The following is a 22,633-nucleotide window of genomic DNA, read 5'->3' as shown; positions in this document are numbered from 1 at the left end:
GTTTTATTTTAGTATTCTGGGTACTTTCATGTGCGTTTCAATTTTCCTTTTATAAATTTTGGTGAGCGTCAAAACAAAATTCTGTTCTCTGAATAATGAGGAAAAAAATGAATCAGTTATAATAAATGTCCAGTTAAGGAGATAAGCTGAGGAGTGAAAGATAAAAAGGAACAACAGAAAAATTAAAAGGATTGAAAAGTAGAGAAATAAAGGCATAAATACAAACAGAAAAAAAGGAAGTAACCTAAGTGAAAGACAGACTTGTGAAATGACATTACCACCTTGTGGTCTTTTAGGATATTGCCCCTAAATACTCAAACCATGATGTTCTTTTCACACCTACAGGCACTTGTGGGGATATTGTGCCTGCACTTGCACCTGGTGTAACTGAGATAAAGGTCATACCTAAACTTCCATAGGGAAGTTTCTGATTTGTGAGTTAAACTTTGACTTTCTTAATATTTTCAGAGGGTACCTCCACTTGTTGTCACAAGGTATACTTACTAAGCTTTATTGCCCTAAATTTCCCATTGTATATATTCATGGTTAGCTCCTAATTTGGTATTTTAGGACTTGATTAACAAATTCTTGTTCACCTCATCCAACCAAATCCTTAATGATTCATTTTTGTAAAACTTTATTGACATATAAATGATACACTAAACTCTGAACATATTGAATGTATATAATTTGCTGAGTATGGAGATATGCATATACCCAGGAAACCATCACAGCAATCAAGGTAATAAACATATTTTTTAATTCTTTATTGCTTACAGTATTACATATAGTATTATATGTCTTCTTTTTCCCCCATTGACCTCTCCCCAGTCACCCCCACCCCCAGCACATGCCCTCACCTCCCTAGTGTCCACATCCATTGGTTATGCTTATACGTATACATACAAGTCCTTTGGTTAATCTTTTACCCCACACACACACCCTTCTCTGCCTTCCCTCTGAAGTTTGACCTTTTGTTTAATGCTTCTATGTCTCCAGCTGTATTTTTGTTCATCAGTTTATGTTGTTCATTATATTCCACAAATGAACGAGATCATGTGATAGTTTTACTATCTTTCTCTGACTAGCTTATTTTGCTTAGCATAATGCTCTCCAGTTCCATCCATGCTATTGCAAATGGTAAGAGTTCTTTCTCCCCTCCAAAAAAAAAATCTAGGAACCCAAAATGTTCACAATAGAAGCTTAACAAATTGTAATACTATAGTTTCCCCTCCTGGTTTTGCTTTCATGGTTTCAGTTATCCATGGTTGACCACAGCAGCATAGTATCCCATTGTGTAGCTGTACTAATAAACATATTCTTCACCTCCATTTATTGTATCCTTTTTTCACCATTATATCTCCAGCCTAATTGTAATTTCTAACTCTTCCATCTCTTTGAGCAATTTATTACCTTATCTTATCCAACTCCATACAAGTTATTTTCCTCACAGATTGTGGCAAAGCACCATAATGTATTCATACAGAACAGTAGTGGCACCTAAGACAAAGAAAAGGATTGGGAATGTGGATTCTGTTGCTAAAATGACCCCACTATTCAGCCAAATGACCCAAGTCAGAACATTCCATCTCTCTCATAGTGGACAACCCTAATAGCCCAAAAGCTGTTACTATCACTGACATTACCATTGAAATTCTTCATCCACATTCCTCCTGTGAGAGTTTTGCTGTGTGAGTTCTCCAGGGAACTAAGGCACTGGACTCCTACCTGGCCTCCCATCACTGAGCTGGTAGTCCCTCCAATTAAACCTCCTCACAGCATCCAGTTACTTCTCCAAAACACAGACCTAATCATGTGACTCCCTGCTTAATATCTTCCAGGATTTCTCACCACCCACGAAGAAAGAATTCTAAATGCTGACAGCCAACCTCTTCATAACACAAATTTGGTAGCTTTCTACTCATACTCTGTGCGGTTGCCCCACCTTATTCACTCTGCCCTAGCAATTCCAGGCCTCTTACTGCTTCCAACAAGGCAATTTCAAAAGTTTCAGACTTTCTTGCTTGGCACAGATTGTTTTCATTGTCTGAAAACTCATTTTATACCTGGTTAACTACTAATCCTTCTTGGTTTGTCTTAACTCAGATACTGAGTTTAACACTCAGACCTAACACTCACATCTGGCTTCATTTCCCAACTGAGTGTTCCCATTGCAGTTTCCCACTCTTAGCCTTCAGTCACTCTACTGTGATCCCAAGGTGTTTACTGGTCTCTCTAAACCCCACTTCCAGGCCCCTTACAAACAAATGTAAAGTAACCGGAACTGTGCTATATTTGTTTAAGCTGCCCCAGAACTTAGCATGATGCCCAGTATGGCATGGGTATGGAATAAAGGTTGGTTGCCTTCTATTCCGCATCTATTTGTGGGAACATGACCTCAAATAGGGTGGATGCCAGAGGTCTAATAAAGAAAAGGAGATAGTGTTTCAGGCTTATCAGATTGTGTATCTTTTTTTTTTAAATATATTTTATTGATTTTTTTTTACAGAGAGGAAAAGAGAGGGATAGAGACTTAGAAACGTTACTGAGTTAAAAACATCAATCAGCTGCTGCCTGCACATACTGGGGATGTGCCCACAACCAAGGTACATGCTCTTGACTGGAATCGAACCTGGGACCCTTCAGTCCTTAGGCCGACACTCTATCCACTGAGTCAAACCAGTTAAGGCAGATTGGGTATCTTTTTATGATAATTAGACAGTAGTAGCAAGGATTCTCTCTTAAATTTCAGGTAGGAGTAAAACAGTGCTCAAGACTTCTGGAAGTAAATACATATGCATCAAAAATATACACATCAGACCCAGAATTTCACTTGAAGGGATTGAAATTGATAATATGCACAAAGATTTTGACATAAGAATGTTTGTGACAGCAGTATTAATATAGTTTTAAAAGATCTGGGAACCCTCCCCTCCAAAAAATAATCTGGGAATCCAAAATGTTCACAATAGAAGCTTAACAATTTGTAGTATTATAGTTTCCCCTCATGGTTTTGCTTTCATGGTTTCAGTTACCCATGGTCAACCACAGTCTAAAAATATTAAATGAAAAATTCCAGAAGTAAGCAATTCAAGTTTTAAACCACATGCCATTCTGAGTAGTGTGACAAAATCTCATGCCATCACTCCCCATATCCACACTATAAATGTTCCCCACCTGTCAGACACAGTGGCCATCTCGTTGACCACACCAACTGTCTCAGTATTGCAGTGCTTATGTTTATTTTGTTTAATAATGGCCCCAGAGTGCATAAGTAGTGGTATTGGCAATTTAGATATGCCAAAGAGAAACTGTAGAGTGCTTCCTTTAGTGAAAAGGTGAAAGTTCTTGATTTAATAAGAAAAAATTCATATGTTGAGGTTGCTAAAATTGATGGTAAGAATGAATCTTCTGTCCTTGAAATTGTGCATGAAATTGTGCTAGTTTGCTAAGACAAACCATATTCATGTAACTTTTTATTACCCTATATTATAATAGTGTTCCTGCTGTCACTAATCTCTTATTGTTCCTAGTTTATAAATTAAACTTTAACTTTATCACAAGTATGTAGAGATGGATAGGGGAAAATCATAGTATATAGTGCCTGATGGAATCCATGGCTTCAGGTATCCACTGGGGATCTTGGAACGTGAACCCTGTGGGTAAGAGGAGACTACTGCATAATTATATAATGGAATTCTAGGCAGTCATTAAAAATGATATAATGTGAAATTAAAAATTATTCTTTTGAAAAGCAAAGAACAAATGCTGGTTATGAAACAATTGTGGTCAATTTTATGTGTGCGTATGTGTGTGCTCATATGTCTATAGTGGACTAAATGCAATAGACTTATATACATACATTCTTTTATATTTATGCATAATAAAAGCTTGCAAATATATATACCAAAATGAAATAGATTTGTATATTAATTATTGGTGTCTATATTTTCTGACTTTTCTACAGTAAGTAGATATTATCTTTAAAATAACAAGGAAATAATAAAGGTGTCCTTTTTTCTTAAGAGAAACAGAAGAAAAGGAGGCTGAGTCCCTGAGGCCATTAAAGGAAGAACATAGGTAGCTGGCCTGAATTTAAAAGACCATCTGAATCTTAAAAACGAAAAGTTTGCAGAAGGTTAAGCCAATTGGTCATGTGTGCCATAATGTCAAGTTCTCTGATCAATATGTGCTTGAGGTCAGTGCCAGTGAAAGGAAATGATCTGGAGAGGAGGAAGCTTAGGAGAAAGAGGTGATATCTGCCAATATTATGGGTCAGAGTATTCACATAACCCTTTTCTTGGTTGTCCCACCTCCACCCCTTCACTATGCCTCCAGCCTTACTACAGTAACTTGGACAACACTAACAACTTCCTCCATTTATGCAGAACAAGAGGATATCTGTGGAAGTAGTACACAAAGAATACCTAGGGTTAAAAAAAAAATGCCTAGGGTCCTATGCCTGCCCTTTCTACCTGGATCTGCTTCATTAAACTTGGTCTTCCCTCCACTAACCAGAGCTAAGTGGACAGATAGATACTCTTCCAAGTGCTTGAAATTTATTTAAGTTTAGGTTTCATCAAAGAGCATACTAATTGATTTACAAAGAAAACCAGTAAAAAAAAAAAAAAATCTTTGCTCTCATTAGATAGCAAATATTTACTTTAAACATTGTTTTGTAGCAACAACAAAAACAAACCACTAAACCTGTAATAGATGAACAGAATTATTGAAGGTTGTGATGGCTAGCCATCTCTGCCAGGGCTAGTCCTTAGGTGTGTAGGGCTCTGAGCAAATGTCTTGAGGCATCTGGTTGCCTTATGTAGGACAGAGGGCCAAAGAGTTCTCAAAAGGGAGAAATGGGAACTGGAGCCCAGAGGGCCCTTGTCCAGTCTTGAGGTATTCTGCCTGGATGGCAGTCGCAGTCAGCTAGTCAGAGCACCAGAGGAAGACTTTAAAAAATCACCAGGGCCCAATCTGGTTTGACTCAGTGGATAGAGCATCGGCCTGTGGACTGAAGGGTCCCACATTCGATTCCATTCAAGAGCATATAGTTGCAGGCACACTCCCAGTAGGGGGTGTGCAGGAGGCAGCTGATCGATGTTTCTCTCTCTTCAATGTTTCAATGTTTCTAACTCTTTATCCCTCTCCCTTCCTGTCTGTAAAAATCAATTATATATATATATATATATATATATATATATATATATATATATATATATATATATATTTTTTTTTTTTTTTTTTTTTTTTTAAGTCACCAGGAAAGTACTCCACAGTAAGGCCTCTGCTTGCTCACACCTAATGGTGAAGGGGATCTCCATATATTCTGAACTGGTCAGAATATGGAAATTCCAGATCATGGGGCAGACCTGGCAGAGGCTCTGTCAGATCAATGGGGAGTCCCTTGGCTGCTTCCCCATGTTTGTTGGTTACTTTATAATTATGCCCGCCTGGTTTTTGGCACTTCATCACTACCATTTGGCCTCTACTCTTCGGAGCACTATCACCATCCTTGCTGTCACTGCAACAAGTTTTGTGGTAGCTTCTCTGAACTCCTTGGTGATGCTAGAGACCCCTTCAGCTGCTCATGCTGGATGGTCATGGTAAATGATGTGTTCTACATTTGAAACATAATCCTCTGGTGAGTCTTCTGGCCTCAAATATCCAATTTCAGTATGTCTACTCTCCTGACCCTCAAGAACCCTTTTCCGAAGGCCGGTCATGGCAGTACAGGCATATCAGCTTCACCGCATGGGCCACTACTTTTACAACTCCCAGGGGCCATCCTTGAAACAAGTTTGCATCGTTCCCTGGAGCCTTTACTAACATGTTAAATTGCACATCCCAAGAGAACGCCCCCAAGTCAATAACCCCTTAAGTTACCAGAGACTAGCTCTATTACTTAGCTTTCAGGTCATCTGTGAATTGACCTGCTTTTCATTATTCAATTGCAAGATGTCAATAAAACAACAATCCGATTTTGTTATCTCCGTATTTGTCATTCCTCTTGTTATTTTAAACTCCTGAATAGACACATTGACCAACGCATTCCATCCATGAGCGCACTGTTCTAGGTCATCAGCAGTGAAAGTATTATCAATTAGTCAGCCATGTAGTGCCAGGATCTGTCCGTGCACCACCTGACTGCTGCTTTCTTGGAACACTCCTGTCATTAATTGATGCACATTGGGTTTCTCAGGAAACAGATGCCAAGAAAAAGTTTGAAATGTAAAAGGCTATGAAAGAAAAGGGGAAGAGGCAGTATTTGTCAGGGGGAAATTCCAGACCACAGGGCAGACCTGGCAGAGGCTCTGTCAGATCAATGGGGAGTTCAAAGCAAGGACTCACCACTAGGGGAATCCCAAAGGGGGCAGAAATGGCTAGGTCTTTGTACGATTGTATGGGGAGCTACCCTGGAAAGAGTGTGATGTCAGTTTGAGTGATGAGGCAGAGCCTAAAGAAGCTAACAGCTGTGTCAGCTAATCACACGCCACACAAAACAAGTTCTTTCTTGGCAATTTTGGCAGAGCTTTTCCAAATTTGTCATAGATATTGATAGATATACAATATTATGAAGTTCAATAAGTTAAGATAAATAAATATGTGCATGACTTGTAAATTAAGGTCAACCACCAAAATAATAGATATATGTATAACTTTTAATCCAGCAATGGTAAATTTTATATCTACAATAGAAAATAGGGAGGAAAAGGAACGGGGTACAGTACAATGAAATACTGAGATCAAACTGGTTTCAATATAATTGCACTAAATGTTTTAACTCACCAATTAAAGGACTCTCAGATTGAATTTAAAAAATATAAAATGTTGTCTTCAATAGCCACTCAGAGAAAAAACACACACAAACAAAACCTCACAAAGTTGAACATAAATAGTGGGAAAAATACATATATCAGGCAAATATGAACCAAAATAAAGTCAGGAAACCTAAAGTAGCAGATTTAATATCTGAAATAGATGATAGATCTACATGTAAAAGAAGCCCTACTTACTAATAAAAGGGCCATTAGAACAATCCATAGAGCATTCTGGCACAAATTTGTCAAAATGAATAAATGACCCCAAAATTTTCCTTCTTGAATATGCCCCAGTGAAAATATTCTCATATCCATTAGTATATATAATGAGGAAGTTTATTTATTATATTATTGTTGGTGGTAGCAAAGTTGAAGGCAACCTGGGTGTCCATCCTTGGGAGAAAAGATAGATGAAAAGTGTTGTATGCACATTATAAAATAGTATGCAACTGATAGAAACAGTACTTTAGAGGTACATATTCATATAGCTACACAAATTCATCTTAAATACTTGTAGAGAAAAGTGAGAACAAGAATGATATAAATAACACTTCATTGTCACTAAGGTGGTATCCTTAGGAGGAAGGCTGATCCCATCTCAATTAAAGTAAGGAGAAAAAAAAAATACCTTGTCAAAGTTAGTAGTTACATACTCTTATTCCTTAAACCCCAAACCTCTTCCCTGATGTACTTACATTAGAAAAGGCCTAACAGTCCACAGTCCCACCAACTGCATTAGTCAGCTCAGGATGCCATATCAAAATACCAAACTTGTTTGCTTAAATAGAAATTTATTTTCTCACAGTTCTAGAGGCTAGAAGTCCGTGATCAAGGTGTCAGTTAAATGCTTTCTGATGAGAACTCTATGCCTGGATTGTAAAGGCTGTTTACTCACCTGACCTTTACTCACTATTCAAAAGAAAGAACTTTCTGACATCTTTCTATAAGAACACTAATATTATGGAAACACCTGGTAAGGCTGAATTCATTCAACTTTAATTATTTCCTTAGAAGGCCCATCTCCAAATACAGCCACACTGGAGTTTAGGTCTACAACACAATGAATTTGGAACATATTCCAAACACCATCCAAAAGTTTAGGTGAAAAAAGCCCCCATAAAAGGAGTAGCCACATAACATTTCAGAGATAAAAGACAGGAAGAAGTAAAAATCAAAGACAAAGACGAGGTAGCTAGTGTTCAGATAAGGGACTGTCAGCTAATGTGCCTTCTGAGTGAGTTGGAATTTTAAGTAAGGAGCATAACAAAGAAAAGGTGATGTGCCTAAGTGACAGAATGTCAAAGGGTCCCGATTTTTATATGAAATCTTTTCAGATTACTGTATTTTTGTTACTGTATTCTAGCATTTTAAAACTAGAGGAAACCCTAGAGTTAACCTTACGTAATCTGTACAAATGAAAAAAAATGAAGCCACAAAACCCATGGTCACCACTAAACTTCCTGCCTTATATAATACTCTCTCTAGTTTATGGGTTTCTCCAAAGAGATATTCTGAGTTGAAAAGACAAAGAAGAGCAGAAACTAAACTCCTTTCAACCTCTTTTCAAAGATTGGTGCTTTTAGCAACATCCTCCCCCTCCTAACCCCCTCATCTCCCCTACACACACACACACACAGACACACACACACACACACACACACACGGCTTAATTTTCACTTAATTACAAAAGATAAATGAGTTAATGTTGTTATATAAACATACTACAGGCCTGGTGCACAAAATTCATGGGGGGGGGCCGGGGGGGGGGTTGTGTCCCTCAGCCCAGATTGCACCCTCTCCAATTTGGGACCCCTCAAGGGATGTTTGACTGCTGGTTTAGGCCCGATCCCACCGGCTGTGGTTACATCCCTCTCACAATCCAGGACTGCTGGCTCCTAACCACTTGCCTGCCTGCCTGCCTGATTGCCCCTAACCACTCTGCCTACCAGCCTGATAAGCCCCCTCACCACTCCCCTGCCATCCTGATTGACCCATAACTGCTCCCCTGAAGGCATGATCATCCCCAACTTTCCTCCCCTGCTGGCCCAATCACCCCAACTGATTTCCCCTACAGGGCTGAGGGGACTGGGGGACTGAGGCTGAATGAGGTGGGTCTGAGGGGACTGGGGAACTGAGGCTGGATGAGGCGTGGCTGAGAGGACTAGGGGACTCTGGCTGGATGAGTTGGGGCTGAGGAGACTGGGCACCACCATCTTGTGGCTGTAGGCACTACCATCTTGTGAGGGCATGACAGTCAATTTGTATATTCCCTCTTTATTAGATAGGATAGTATCAGATAACATAGGACAAAGAAATCTGCTTGCCTAACCAAGAAAGAAAACTTAGTGCCAAATGTGGTCAAGTGGTTACATTTCTTGTTGATTTTTCTTTTCAGAATATTTCAAAGCTGGAACTCAGAAATAATTTTTATCAGGATTGCTTTAGGTTCTTGTTAGGGATGTCATCAAGACAGCCTTTTACAAGGCACCTACACAGCCTTCTGCTTACATGTGAAAAAATACTGCAAGTGCACAATAAACTTTTAAATTTTTCCCAAGTGTTACAAAACTGGGAAAAAAGAGAACAGTTTGAGTTAGATTGTTAAAATGTTGTGAGATTAAAATCAAAGACAAAGACGAAGTAGCTAGTGTTCAGATAAGGGAGTCAGCTAATTACTAAATATATAGTTTTTGTGAGATGAAATAAGTTTCAACTATTAAGATTCACAATATAGTTGAGAAAACAGACCATAGAAATTGCAGTAGAAACTAGTATATTTGACTCGTGATTGTGTTGAATTAAAATAATAGAATAGAAATACCTATAACTGACAAATCTTTAGAAAACAGTTATTTCCTGCATAATGAATTATTAATGACTAAAGGCCCAGTACACTAATTTGGGCACAGGTGGGGTCCAGCTGGCCTGCCCCAATAGGGGCCCATTGGAGGTAGGACCGGCTGTGGGGAGGGGTCATGGGCAGTTGCAGGTCAGCCTTGCCCCCAACTGGGTTGTTGGGAGCCAATCAGGGGTGGGGCCAGCCTGGGGGAGGGACCATGGGAGGACTCCAGGACTTGTCTGACTCAGTCCCTATCTGCCAGACCCCAGCAGCAAGTTAACCTACAGTCATAGCATCTGCCCCTGGTGGTAGGTGCACATCATAGCCAGCAGTTGAGTGGCCTTAGCATATCATTATCATATTATACTTTATTGGTTGAGCGGAGATTTGGCAGTAAGTTTTCTTTCTTGAATAGGCAAGCAGAGTTCTTTGTCCTATGTTACCTAATACTATATGTTACCGGGAAACCAGACACTTAGCATATTAGGCTTTTATTATATAGGATGGCCACTTTGCTTTTTTTTTTTAATATATATATATTTATATTGATTTCAGAGAGGGAGAGGGAGATTGAAACATTAATGATGAGTCATTGATCACCTGCCTCTTGCACGCCCCCTACTTGGAATCGAGCCCACAAACCAGGCATGTGCCCTGAATGGAAATCCAACTGTCACCTGGTTCATAAATCAACACTCAACTACTGAGCAGCACCAGCCAAGTAATGATGGCCACTTTAAATATTAATTTCTGGTATAAATCAATGATGATTGGCTTGGGCTTTATTGATGTTTATGCAATATTATGAGAAAAACAATTACAGATTTTGACTGAAACTCATCTAGAGAGGAAACATTTTTTCACTGCTGTTTCAATGTTATGGACATACATTTTAAAAATAGGGCTTGACAAACTACTGGGATGCTAGATTATAAGAACACTAAATTCTGGTCACATCAGAAATCAATGGCAGTTAACAAAGCATCTACATACTTCTCTAAATTGAGACTCAACTAAATAAAAACAAAATATGCATAAGTATGTGGTAAAAAATAAAATGAATTTCTAACTTTCAAAGTAGTGAAGTACAGCTTCTCCAATGAAATCCTATCATCTCAAGTTATTCTAGATTGTCATTTCCAGGGTTTGTGTCTCTCCAAGATCAAATACTGCTTTCTTATTTTATTTTTAGCTTGATTGGCAGTAATTCTTAACTAATTTAATACTTCCACTTGCTAAACATAAAGTCCCATTACATACCTATGATACTATCAAACTCGTGTTCTTAATGAGCATAACATCTACTCAGGAAGGCAAACTCATAAAGACAAATAAGATGAGATAAATTCACTGATAAAAGGTGATCCTGGCCACTGCAGTCAGGCAAGGGAAGAGGGCCAGAAGGGATAATTGGCCAAGAAGAGAGAGATGGTTTTCTGGAAATGATATTTTCAAAGTATTTGAGCAAAGCTTTTTAAAGTTTTAACAAAGTAAAAATTGACCTGGTCTAAAAGATAAGCAGCATGAAAAAAAAGCAGAGATATGTGCAAGATTGATATGTCTCAGAACTATAAGCAGATGGGTGTTGCTCTATCTCAAAGCACAGGGCAGGGAGTGAGTCTTAAAGCTGAAGAGGTGAGACTGAACCAAGGAAGTCTTCAGCACTATGTTTGGGGGCCATTTTAAATAGTGAAACCACCAACAAAAATGAAAAAATAAAAAAAAATGACACTAAATAAATGTACAGTGAAAAGGGCATTTGTTTACAGAATGAAAGCTAAAACAAGAGGGCAGAGTCCACTTGTTCAGCCCTCGGTAAGAATGCACATTTCCAGCAACACCAACGTGCATGTCCACAGATGACCACAAAAATGCCCCCAAGAATTGACTTTGAGGTTACAAATAAGTTTTAGTAAGTAGGCAAGTTAAAAAATATGAAACCTATGAATAATGATAGACTATGTGGTTGTGGATATGTGTATATAAAAGACTACACCCTGATATAGAGAATATATCTTCTTTTGAAACAAGCATGGAGCATTCCCAAAAGAGGATCACATATTAGGTCAAAACATCAATTTCCATAGGACAGAAATATTGTAAACAACACTTTCTGTAACAATGAAATAACTCAAAATATTAAAAACCCAAACATAAAAAAGATCCTTCCACTTAAAAATTAACTTTCTATTAAACAAGCAATTCTTAGGTCAAAAGAAAATACAAATTCTGAAATATAATTAAAACTCTACAAGTTAAAATACATGGTATTTGTTTTAAAATGGTACAATTTTCAGAAGCTTTAACATCTATAACAATTCAAACTATCCTACCCTATATAATAAAAGCGTATAGTGTGCAAATTGTCCCCTTGACTGGGAGTTTGTCTGGGAGTTCAACCAGGGGCTAGGGCCAGCAGAGGGGAGGGAGTACCCAGTTAGCAGCCACTAGGGACCCCACCAGTACATAAATTTCATGCACTGGGCCTCTAGTCAATTATATTGCCAACTAAAAAAAGCTATAATAAAAAGGTAATACTTTGAGTGATGGTGTACTAGCTCATATTGTATCAGTGTTCTCAGAGATACAACTTGATATTTATATATATAAAAGCCTAAGCAACTGGCCAACTGGCAGACCAGTAGCTATGACGTGCACTGATCACCAGGGGGGCAGACGCTCAATGCAGGAGCTGCTGAGTTGTGGTGACTTGGCAGCTGTGGTTCTCGGGTAATGCACCCAGAATCAGAGAAGGAGGAGCCTGATTCCAGGGTGCATGACCCAAGAACTGCCCTCTCACAATCCGGGACCCCTCAAGGGATGTCGAAGAGCTGGTTTCAGCCTGACCCCTGCAGGCCAGGCCTAGGGATCCCACCAATGCACAAATCCGTGTACCAGGCCTCTAGCCCATTAGCTCCTCACTTCAGGTCTTGCTCCCCACCAGGCCTCTAGCCCATTTCAGAGGTCATGGGTCTGGCCCTCACAGAAACTTTTCAACTCAATTAGCTAAATGATGGGATGTGTAGGACCTACTGGCTGAGCCCCAACATCTGGTGCCCTCACTGGCCCATCCACTCAATATCAATTTCCAGTGGAGGCAGCAAATTTTCCCACTACCACTATCGGCTGGGAAACCGGCTGCAGCTTCCCTCCTTCTGGGCAGAAAGTAGCACCAGCGGGAGGGAAGGAGGCAAAGGAGCAGCTCAGGTGGGAAGGAGGTTCCTATTGCCACAGGACTCCACCTGGGTGGAAGGGTCTGGGCAGGAGCCTGACATTGAGCAGGGTCCTGCCCTAGGCCAACTAGATTCCAGGCTAAGTAAGTCCTATTTGCTAAATAAATGCATTTGCCAAAACGGGTTTGGCTCAGTGGATAGAGCGTCGGCCTTTGGACTGAAGGGTCCCAGGTTCGATTCCAGTCAAGGGCCTGTACCTTGGTTACAGGCACATCCCCAGTGGGAGGTGTGCAGGCAGCAGCTGATCAATGTTTCTCTCATCGATGTTTCTGACTCTCTATCCCTTTCCTTTCCTCTCTGTAAAAAATCAATAAAATATACTTTAAAAAATAATAATTGCATTTTGCAGCTAAATTAGTGCCCACAAGTCATCAATTACTGCTAAACTTAGGGTAAAGTGAAAGAAGCAAGACAGATAGAAAGTGACATAATATTGGGAGAAGAGAGGAGGGAGCCCAATTCTGGGTGCGTCACCCAAGAACCGCCATTTGGGACCCAATCCTCACAGGCCAGGTGGAGGGCCCCTACCAGTGCAAGAATCTGTGCAGCAGGCTTCTAGTGATATACAGAACTACCTAAACGCACTGGAGAGCAACCAACAGCAAAATATAACTAGAGCAGATTTTACACTTAGAAAAAGACAATAGCATTAAGTTGCCCATTTTGTTAACATTAAGCCACAAGTCAGAGGTTTATGGAACAGCTAAAACTCAGAAAACATACAGCCTTACTTGAAGAACTAAAGAACAGAGTTGAAAGCAACCTCATTAGCTGGAAAGTATGAAAAGAAATTCCAAGAAGGATCCAGAGAGAAATGGCACTAAAATCTGCATATACATTGTCAAAAAATTTAGCTACTCCGCAACTAACAGCAGCCAGAGAATTTGAGGTTTGAGTATAGCCAAGATACATGCCTGTTAAAATAAACAAAATCAATAGTTTCCAGAGGATCACACCAAAATCAAGCATATCTACAATATATCAATCATAATGTCTATCTAGGACACAAATCAAAACTACTATATATACAAAGAGGAAAATGTATATTCAAAAGAAAATTAATAGAAGGTCCCTGAGATTGACCCAGCTGTTGAAAATAATAGACAAGAATTTTAAAGCACCTATCACAGCATACTCAGAGATATAAAAACTCTGCTCATCAGGAATTAGAAATTGGAAAAGCAAAACAGAATCTCTAAAAATAATCAAATAAAAATTCTACAACTGAAATAATTGGCAAAACATTCAGCTGGTGTGGTTTAGTGGTTGAGTGTTGACACATAAACCAGGAGGTTCAATTCCATGAGGGCCCAAGCCCAGGTTGTGGGCTTGATTCTCAGTAGGGGGTGTGCAGGAGGCAACCAATCAATGATTCTCTCTCATCATGGATGTCTCTCTCTCTCTCCCCCTCCCTTACTCTCTGAAATCAATAAAAATATATAATCACCAACTCATCAGAAACAGTGGAGGTAAGAAAACAGTGTACTTAGGAAATACAAGTTTTGAGGGGCAAAGAATATTTGTGTGCAAATTGCTCTTAAATAATTCACAGTAAGAAATAAGAAATAAAATAAAGGAAGTAAAATATTAGAGTACTGTGAAAAAGAATATATGTAAGTGTATTTAACTATTCTACTGACTTTTTTAGAAGTCTAAAATGATCAAAATAAAGTTACAAAAACAGATGGATCAGGATATATACAGGTGTTAAGTATGCTAAAAATTATGTTACATGCAATTTCCTAATTTTGTCAAATGACAGAATTTAGAATGAATTTAGGAACAATGAATACACCTGGCACTAGATGTTTCTAAATATTCTAAAGATGAAGTGTCAGAGCTCCTTGAAGAAATAGTTGAGCTGAGAGTTGTTAGGGCAAGGAAGGAACAAGCCTAGCCAGGAATGTCTTTATGTTGCAGGAAAGGGAAGTGCTCAAAAAATAATGTGGGCATGATGAAATGATACAGCAGCCAAATTGAAGGAGCTCTCAATCACCAAACTGGGACAAACTGAGCAACAAAATGACTGTTACAGAGTTTGGCTCATAGAATTAAATGCCTTTGTGTCCTTACTGATTGAGTTGAATAAGAAAGGTACAGCTCTTTCTTACAGTGAAAGTACAGTTTATGAGTGCAGGAGTAAAGAGGGAATAGGAAATCAGCATCCAGTAAACATCACAATGATTGTTGCAGGCAAAACTGCCAAATAGATGCTAAAATTAATTTTTTAAAATCAGTTTCAAAGTATCCCTTCCCACTAGATGCTTAATTAAAATGAGAAAATGGGGAGACACCACTTTAATCCAGAGCTAAGGCACACCAATTGTATGTTACTCTTAACAAAAATACATATCTTGCCGAAACCGGTTTGGCTCAATAGATAGAGCGTCGGCTTGGGGACTGAAAGGTCCCAGGTTCGATTCCGGTCAAGGGCATGTACCTTGGTTGCGGGCATATTCCCAGTGGGGGGTGTGCAAGAGGCAGCTGATCGGTTACTCTCTCTCATCGATGTTTCTAACTCTCTATCTCTCTCCCTTCCTCTCTGTACAAAATCAATAAAATTTATAAATAAAAATACATATCTTTGTTATCAGAGTAAGAAAAAAAAATTATGAAATGGGAGGAAAGGAAAAACTGTGAAGTTGAATTAGAAATTGAAGTTGTCAGTATGATCTCAATTTCTAAAAGATAAATTTACATAAAATGTAAGAGGTGGGGTGTTTTCTTGCTTTGCCAGGTAGGATCAATGATATCCCAGGAACAATAAGCATAGTTTCTAGACCTAAGTTTCTGAGTATTATTCCCTCTAAAAAGAACTAGGCTCCTTGGAGAAATGGTTGATTCCAGGGCTCAGGAAGGAAAGGTACAAAATTAGAAAGTGGGGTAAAATGTGCAAAAAATATTGGTGCATATAAAAATGTCACAGGAACCAGATCTGATAAAGTTCCCCAAAGCAAAGTCTCATACAATTTTAATATCAATACAAATGTCCAGTAACATAATCCACTGAAAATAGAAACCTGAGAGTCTATACTTAAAAAACAGCTACATCAACGGAATATAATAAGTAGATTGATACAGAGTGTTTGGAGTATGGAGTAGAATTGAAAAATACACATTTTTTAGCCATCACAATAAAAATTGGTTTAGGCAATTATCAAGTGTTGCTAAATCAGGAAAGAGGAAATGTTGAAAAACAGACAAAACACATCAAAATAACTACATAATCTTAAAGTATCTCCTCAAAGGTTGCTTATTATTTACAAGGAGGAAAATATTCAGTGAAAACACGGAACAGTACTTTCATCAAGTGATCAAAACTAGTATCAACAATGAGTTCCTCAGATGTGATACCCTAAGGAGACACATCACCTTTTTAGTATTTTGGCTGAAAATAACCTCAATCTAATCATTAGAAACCACCACATAAACCCAAATTGGAAAGCATTCTGTAAAACACTCGCACACCCACACACAGCCACTCACTGCTGACTTTACTATGCCGAGAATTGATCTCATGATAAACATTATTGGAAGATAGAGATTGTATCTCCATCCAGCACATTACCTGACATTAATAAGTGCTAGCTGAATGGATACTCCCTTCATAGACTGGAGATGCTAAGTCCCAGACAGTGTCATGTTTCCAGCACCACCCACAGTGAAGACACAAAGTATAATGGTTAAAAGAATAATGAATTTTTACACTAGGTAAACAGAATTTGTTTATAAGTTTTATAATATTCTATACTCTTGTCTCAGCCAATTTTTTTTTTAACTTATTTAAAACCTTTCAACTCTTTATTATAAAACCAGAGAAGTAGAAACTTAAAAATGACTTCAGCCGAAACCAGTTTGGCTCAATGGATAGAGCATCAGCTTGGGGACTGGAAGGTCCCAGGTTCGATTCCGGTTAAGGGCATGTACCTTGGTTGCGGGCATATCCCCAGTAGGGGGTGTGCAAGAGGCAGCTGATCGATAACACTCTCTCATCGATGATTCTAACTCTCTATCTCTCTCCCTTCCTCTCTGTACAAAATCAATAATATATATATTTTTTAAAAATGACTTCAAATAGTTATACACTAACATTAAAGTATTTTGTTTTTCCACAAAAGCAAACCACAAAAATTAGTCAAAGTGACAAGATTTATGGAGACGCTGCAACTAGAACCCAACTTTATTGTTACAACCAATTTTTTATTTACAGAATATAAATCTCTTCAAAAAGATACATTCCTTCATTTAATCAATGGTAAAAGGTCTTATTAAACAGAAATAAAGCCTAAACATCACTTATATTTTAAACAGAAACACTAACAGCTTCATTAAACATTTACGAACATTGAGCAAAAACATATTTTTACGTAAGCAGTTACATGAACGAGGCTGTTTTTTATTTTCTTCACTGGCAACCCCATTCTGTCCACAGAACAAGTTTTACTTAAATTAACAGTAGTAAAAATGTAAAAATTAAATTTTAAACATAAAAATATGCAACAACAAACAGGAAGTATCTTCATTACCAAATTAATAAGTTCTCAGATACTTTCTGAGGCATATCAAAACACCTCCAAAAGTTGCATTCGTTTGAGAGGTATCAATACATTTTCAGTGCTGAGACTATTTGTAGCACTTACAGTATATACAAAGCAGCATTATACTACTATGGTTCACATTTGATAAACATAAATTTAAGCTTTCTACCAATTTCCCAATTTAGCATACAATTATTCGCTGGGGTTTTTTCCTCCTGCATCTGAAATTATCATTTATGAACATGGAATGATGCCATATCTTCTTTTTTTTTTTAATAATATTTAAAATTCAAATATTTCACATCATGGAAACTTCTTCATCCAGCTGTACAACGGCTCCTAGATAGTTTAAAAGTTTTCCCTTCCCAAATCCCACCAATTTATAGTTACTTTAGCACAAACAAAAGGAAACTTCTTCAGATTATTGGACAATAAAAATGTTAGTGTGTCACTACCAAAACTGAAGTAGCAGCACACCTCAACAATAGCAAGCAAATATTCACATTTTCTCCACCGCTTTTTGGGGGTCTTTTCCAGGTCACATAAACTAATTTACATGGATACCATCAAGTCTCAACCTAGCTTTGAAAGTTCCTGTTAGAGTTTTAATATTTAACTAATGTAACAACTTAAATTATCCAGCTTTTTCTTATTCATCACTAACTAGTTTAAATACACTATGTAGCCTTTTCAATTTTTATAAGTATCTTATATTTGTTAAAATGATTAATGGGTAATTATACCTTTAATGGATTAAGATGTAAACAAAAATATTGAGTATTTTACACAATTTTTTTGTAACTAGAAAAGCTATAGGATTTATAATGAACACATTTTATTTTAACCGGTTTGATATAACATCAGTAGCATAGTAAGTGCATAGGTAAGAAGAGAAAGCAGATTTCAGCACAGAAATCTACTTAAAGCTTTAATTTTGGATGTCCAACACAAATGGATCTTCTGTATAAGCACTACCATTAGTTTTTAATTGAAATAGTGAAATTTTCTATTTCAAGTTGTGATCCTGAAATAGAATTTTTAGCATAAAAATTGTGTCCAGAAAAATCTAATTCATTATGTAATGTATCTTATTAATTTCAGTTTTCAAGATTTCAAGTAATGCAATCCAAAGCATTTTCTTTTATAGTAACACATTTTGGAGACTAAGCTTCAAAGATAGGGGGAGGTTCATTTAAAATAACTGATATGCTTTTCTGTCCAAAGATATTAAACCCAAAATGTAACGCTATAAGGTGTTATATAACAAGAAATAAAAAGGCAGTTCAATATAACTAATTTCTTTAAGAAGAAACAGACTGCCTTATGTAACTAAGTTTCCAGTCAAAGGTCATTCTAAAATCTACTGAACTGAAGAAAAATCAGAGCAAATTAACTTTCAAATAAATATAAAACTTCTTTAATCACATATAATTCCATTTTCATCTGTGCATTAACAGTTACTAGCATTTGCTTTTTGTGTAAGTTGTGCAAGTTGCTGCCAATAACAAAACTCTCCTAGCACAAAGCACTATTAACTTTGTCTATCAACTGAAATCTGTAACACTTTAGAATGCATTATCAATTTTATTAAAAGTAATTTAAAGCAGAAAATCAAACTGATAGTATTCGCATATTATAAAGCAATTAAAATTATATAGAAAGCTTTGTGTAATGAAATACCTGTATGATTAGTAAAGTGGAGATTTTTAACTTGTAACAAAGTGTGTGGGGAGACTTTTTTCTTTTACTCTGGAAGTTTTAGTTACATATTTATGAAGTTCAAATATTTTTAGTCCAGCAAAAAAGTAAATAGCAGTCATTAAAATATTACATCTTTTTGTTGTTTACAATCCCATAATAAACAACTTTATATCTAGAGAAGCCACATGAGATATGCTTTGGTTAAACTAACAGCTATTATTTACCATATCTCTTGTACACATGGGATTTAGATTCACATTGAGATATCAAAAATTTCATATTTTTATGGTAGGAAAAAAGTTAAACTTGGAAATAGGAAGAGATAATACTTCAGTTTGCAATCATTAAGTTATATTTTAATTTGTTTTAGCTTGAAATCATGGAATGAAATTCTGTGTATATTAATTGACCACTTGCAGGAATCTAACCTCACAAAAACAATTAAAGAATGAAGAAGTCATATTAGGCACTGAGAGGCTACATTAATAAGTACTGACATTAACAAAAACTGATAAACCCTATCTCCAGTTCCTCTTATCCTGCTGTGCAGCCTGAACTGCTGGCTGTTTCCAGTATAAAACCAAAGAACTGGATCAGTTCTTTACAGAAAATTTTCTTTAAAAGGGAAAATAATGAAAAACAATACACAATCTCATATGCAAGATACAATTCACACTAATTTACAAATTTTTATTTACACTGTTTTATATACATTCCAGGCAGATCTAGTTGATGAGTTTTGTGCTCATTTTGATCTAAAATGATCATGTGAACAGTGTGATTTACTACCACATCTCTTTGATTTCCAGAAAATGGTGGTAGCATGGGGGTTGGTTGTTGGAAGGTGGGGGAATCAAATATTACTGGTCAGGTAAGCTCTAAACAAGTATGTAAAGAACAAAGAGGGAAATAACTGTGGAATTCTGCTTGTTAAAGCATCCAGGCCACTATGGTCTATTGACTAACAATGAGTATACGGTATTTTCCGGCGTAGTACATGAATGCCACTTCTCTAACAATCATTTTCATATTTACAAAATGAGCTTACGAGTTATTAGGTAAGGCATTCAAGTTCCTTAGCTTAACATAAAAAGGCAACAGACATGTCAAGAAGCCACAGGACACATTTTAGAGAGCTGTCTTTCCTTTAGAATCTTTTAAATGGTCAACAAAAAGGAAAGCAATTTAGAACCCAATTAATAGCCTGCACAGCATTAATTTTGATAATTAATTGATCCAAAAAAAAATCTGTACAGAACTGGGATCATCACATCTAAATCCTAACCAAAGAATGAGGGAAATATTTTAATTATCTGATTATGTTCCCAAGATCCACTAGATACTCCTAGGACTAGAGTGAGAGCCTTTATTAACCTTTACATTCATTTCTATATGACCTTTTTGAAATGTTTTTTATAGTGTCACAACTAGTATGCAGAGTCTATCAACAATGACTCAGTGAATCTCTATTCAAAATAGTTTGAAGAATATGAAATAAGGTAGAAAAATGACCTTCTCCCCTCTGATGTAGATATATAATGTTGCACTTTAAGTCAGAAAGCAAAAAAATCAAGAGTATTACATATTCTTCATCATTGAAAATAATATTCCAACCAAAGATGAAAATCCCACCAAAAACAATTTTTCAAGTACACTCTAACATTATATAAAAAGGTTCATTGTTTAATTGGTTCCATTCAGTCAATTAAGTAAAATTCTATTGATTCTACAACAATGTGGTTTATAAAAACAGAAGTGAACATTTTTAACATTGGGGAGGAAGAAAACAAATATTGGTCTAACACTGTTATAGATATAAACAGATTTTCATATTCTATTTATGTAACTAGAATTTACCATTTAAAATGGCCTGTAAGTGTTTCTACTTGATTACCTTTAAACATCTTGAGATAACCCAAGTATTTTAAAGCACTTATCTGAGAATATAAGTCATTTGGAATAATATATCAGACTCCTCAGAAGATTTCTCAGAGGATAATGTGTAGTTGCATATTCTGAATATGCAGATCCATTAAGCCAACTTTGTACATGGGCACTTATGTGACCAAAGTGAAAAGTTTGTCAGACTAATTTTCTAAGTAAAGACAACCATGACTACTCAACTCCACATGGCAGTCTTCAAAACATGAAGCTTACTTATCCCAAAGATCTAACTCCCTTCCAAATAATTATCATCCTCACTTCAAAACAAAATAAAGTAAAAAATACACAAACAAAATCAAGAGTAATAAAAACAGAATCCTTCCTACAAGGAGTATTTCTGCTTAATTCACATTTTGATATATCAGATTAAGTGTACAAGATCAATACCTTAAATGTTCCTTATTTAATTATTTTAACACCTCAACTTCTCTGAACCTACATGTATCTATCAAGCAATCATTTGCTATCATTCCAAAGATATGAAGCCAAACTAAAACATGAAACCAAATGTAAAAAATGAATCTACAGGGGTAAAATAGAATTAATCTAACTGACATTTTCTTGTTCCCAAGTGTTCTATCTTTTTTTTTTTTTAATTAGCAATTGTTCTACTATTATTTATTAACAAAGACATAGAACATCTCAATATGTAAAACAAAACATTTGGTTAGAAAAAACTTGATACACTAAAATCTTAAAAGTAAACTAGTAACTTAAATGGCCACATTTAGTATATGAGAACATTACTGAATACAAATTTTGGGGACACAAAATCTCATATCTATTCTAGGATTATACAGTAAATATTTATACTGCCAGACTCTGTAGGAAGAGGAGAATTAAATTCTAAGGTAAATTCCCCCCAACGAAACAGTTTCCAATATTCAGTTCAAAAAGATGTTCCACTACCATAGATAGTGAATGTATCCCACACTCCTAGACAGGTATTTTTCCAAGAACATCCTAAGTAATCTATATCTGGCATTTCAAGAGTAAATGATCCATTTTACTTACAGTGTATCAAGATAAAAAAGTTACAATGAACATCTAGAACTTTTAACTAAAATTAATCTTAAAGTAAAAAAAAAAAGTTTCTTCTGGAACATTTTCATTGCTTACACTTAACGGATGAGATAGATTAAAGCAGTCACAGAACCATGTTACATTTATAATAAATAATTCACATATAGCAAATTAAATTATCAAAAAGATTAAATTGACATCTTTATACCTATTTTGTAGATTTAACAAATTTCTAATGTACTGCATACTGACAGCAGTAGGTATATATATCTTTTTTACATCATTCAGTCCATTTAAAAAACAAATTGGTTGATAGAGGCATAATTTGTAAAGCAAGATAACCAAATTAAATAACAGAATCTTAACAAATAATTGGCTTTTCGGAATTTCTCAAGAAAAGATTCACAAGCATTGTTCAGCTACTTGAGAATAATTACATCTTTACTCAGGCATTTTTAATGCAGTCACTTCAGGCTTCATTTTAAAGTACTGGTTAAAACGAACAATTGCATATCTAGTGAGAAAAGAGAATAA

The 22,633-nt window shown here is 36.5% G+C and overlaps 1 protein-coding gene across 1 annotated transcript in view; it reads right to left on the bottom strand.

Moving 5' to 3' along the window:
* Positions 1–17,042: 17,042 nt before the first annotated feature.
* ETNK1 (ethanolamine kinase 1) overlaps positions 17,043–22,633 on the bottom strand; it is a 34,415-nt gene continuing 28,824 nt past the window's right edge. Inside the window, exon 9 of the mRNA XM_036454641.2 lies at positions 17,043–22,613. Within this exon, the coding sequence (XP_036310534.1) occupies positions 22,541–22,613 (73 nt within the window). The 3' untranslated portion in view covers positions 17,043–22,540. The remainder of the gene's footprint in view (positions 22,614–22,633) is intronic.

This window comes from Pipistrellus kuhlii, unplaced genomic scaffold (genome assembly GCF_014108245.1).
Source record: "Pipistrellus kuhlii isolate mPipKuh1 unplaced genomic scaffold, mPipKuh1.p scaffold_m20_p_3, whole genome shotgun sequence".
In the NCBI taxonomy this organism is placed as follows: domain Eukaryota; kingdom Metazoa; phylum Chordata; class Mammalia; order Chiroptera; family Vespertilionidae; genus Pipistrellus; species Pipistrellus kuhlii.
The sequence above is the reverse complement of the archived record's forward strand: the minus strand, read 5'-3'. Positions and strand labels throughout refer to the sequence as shown.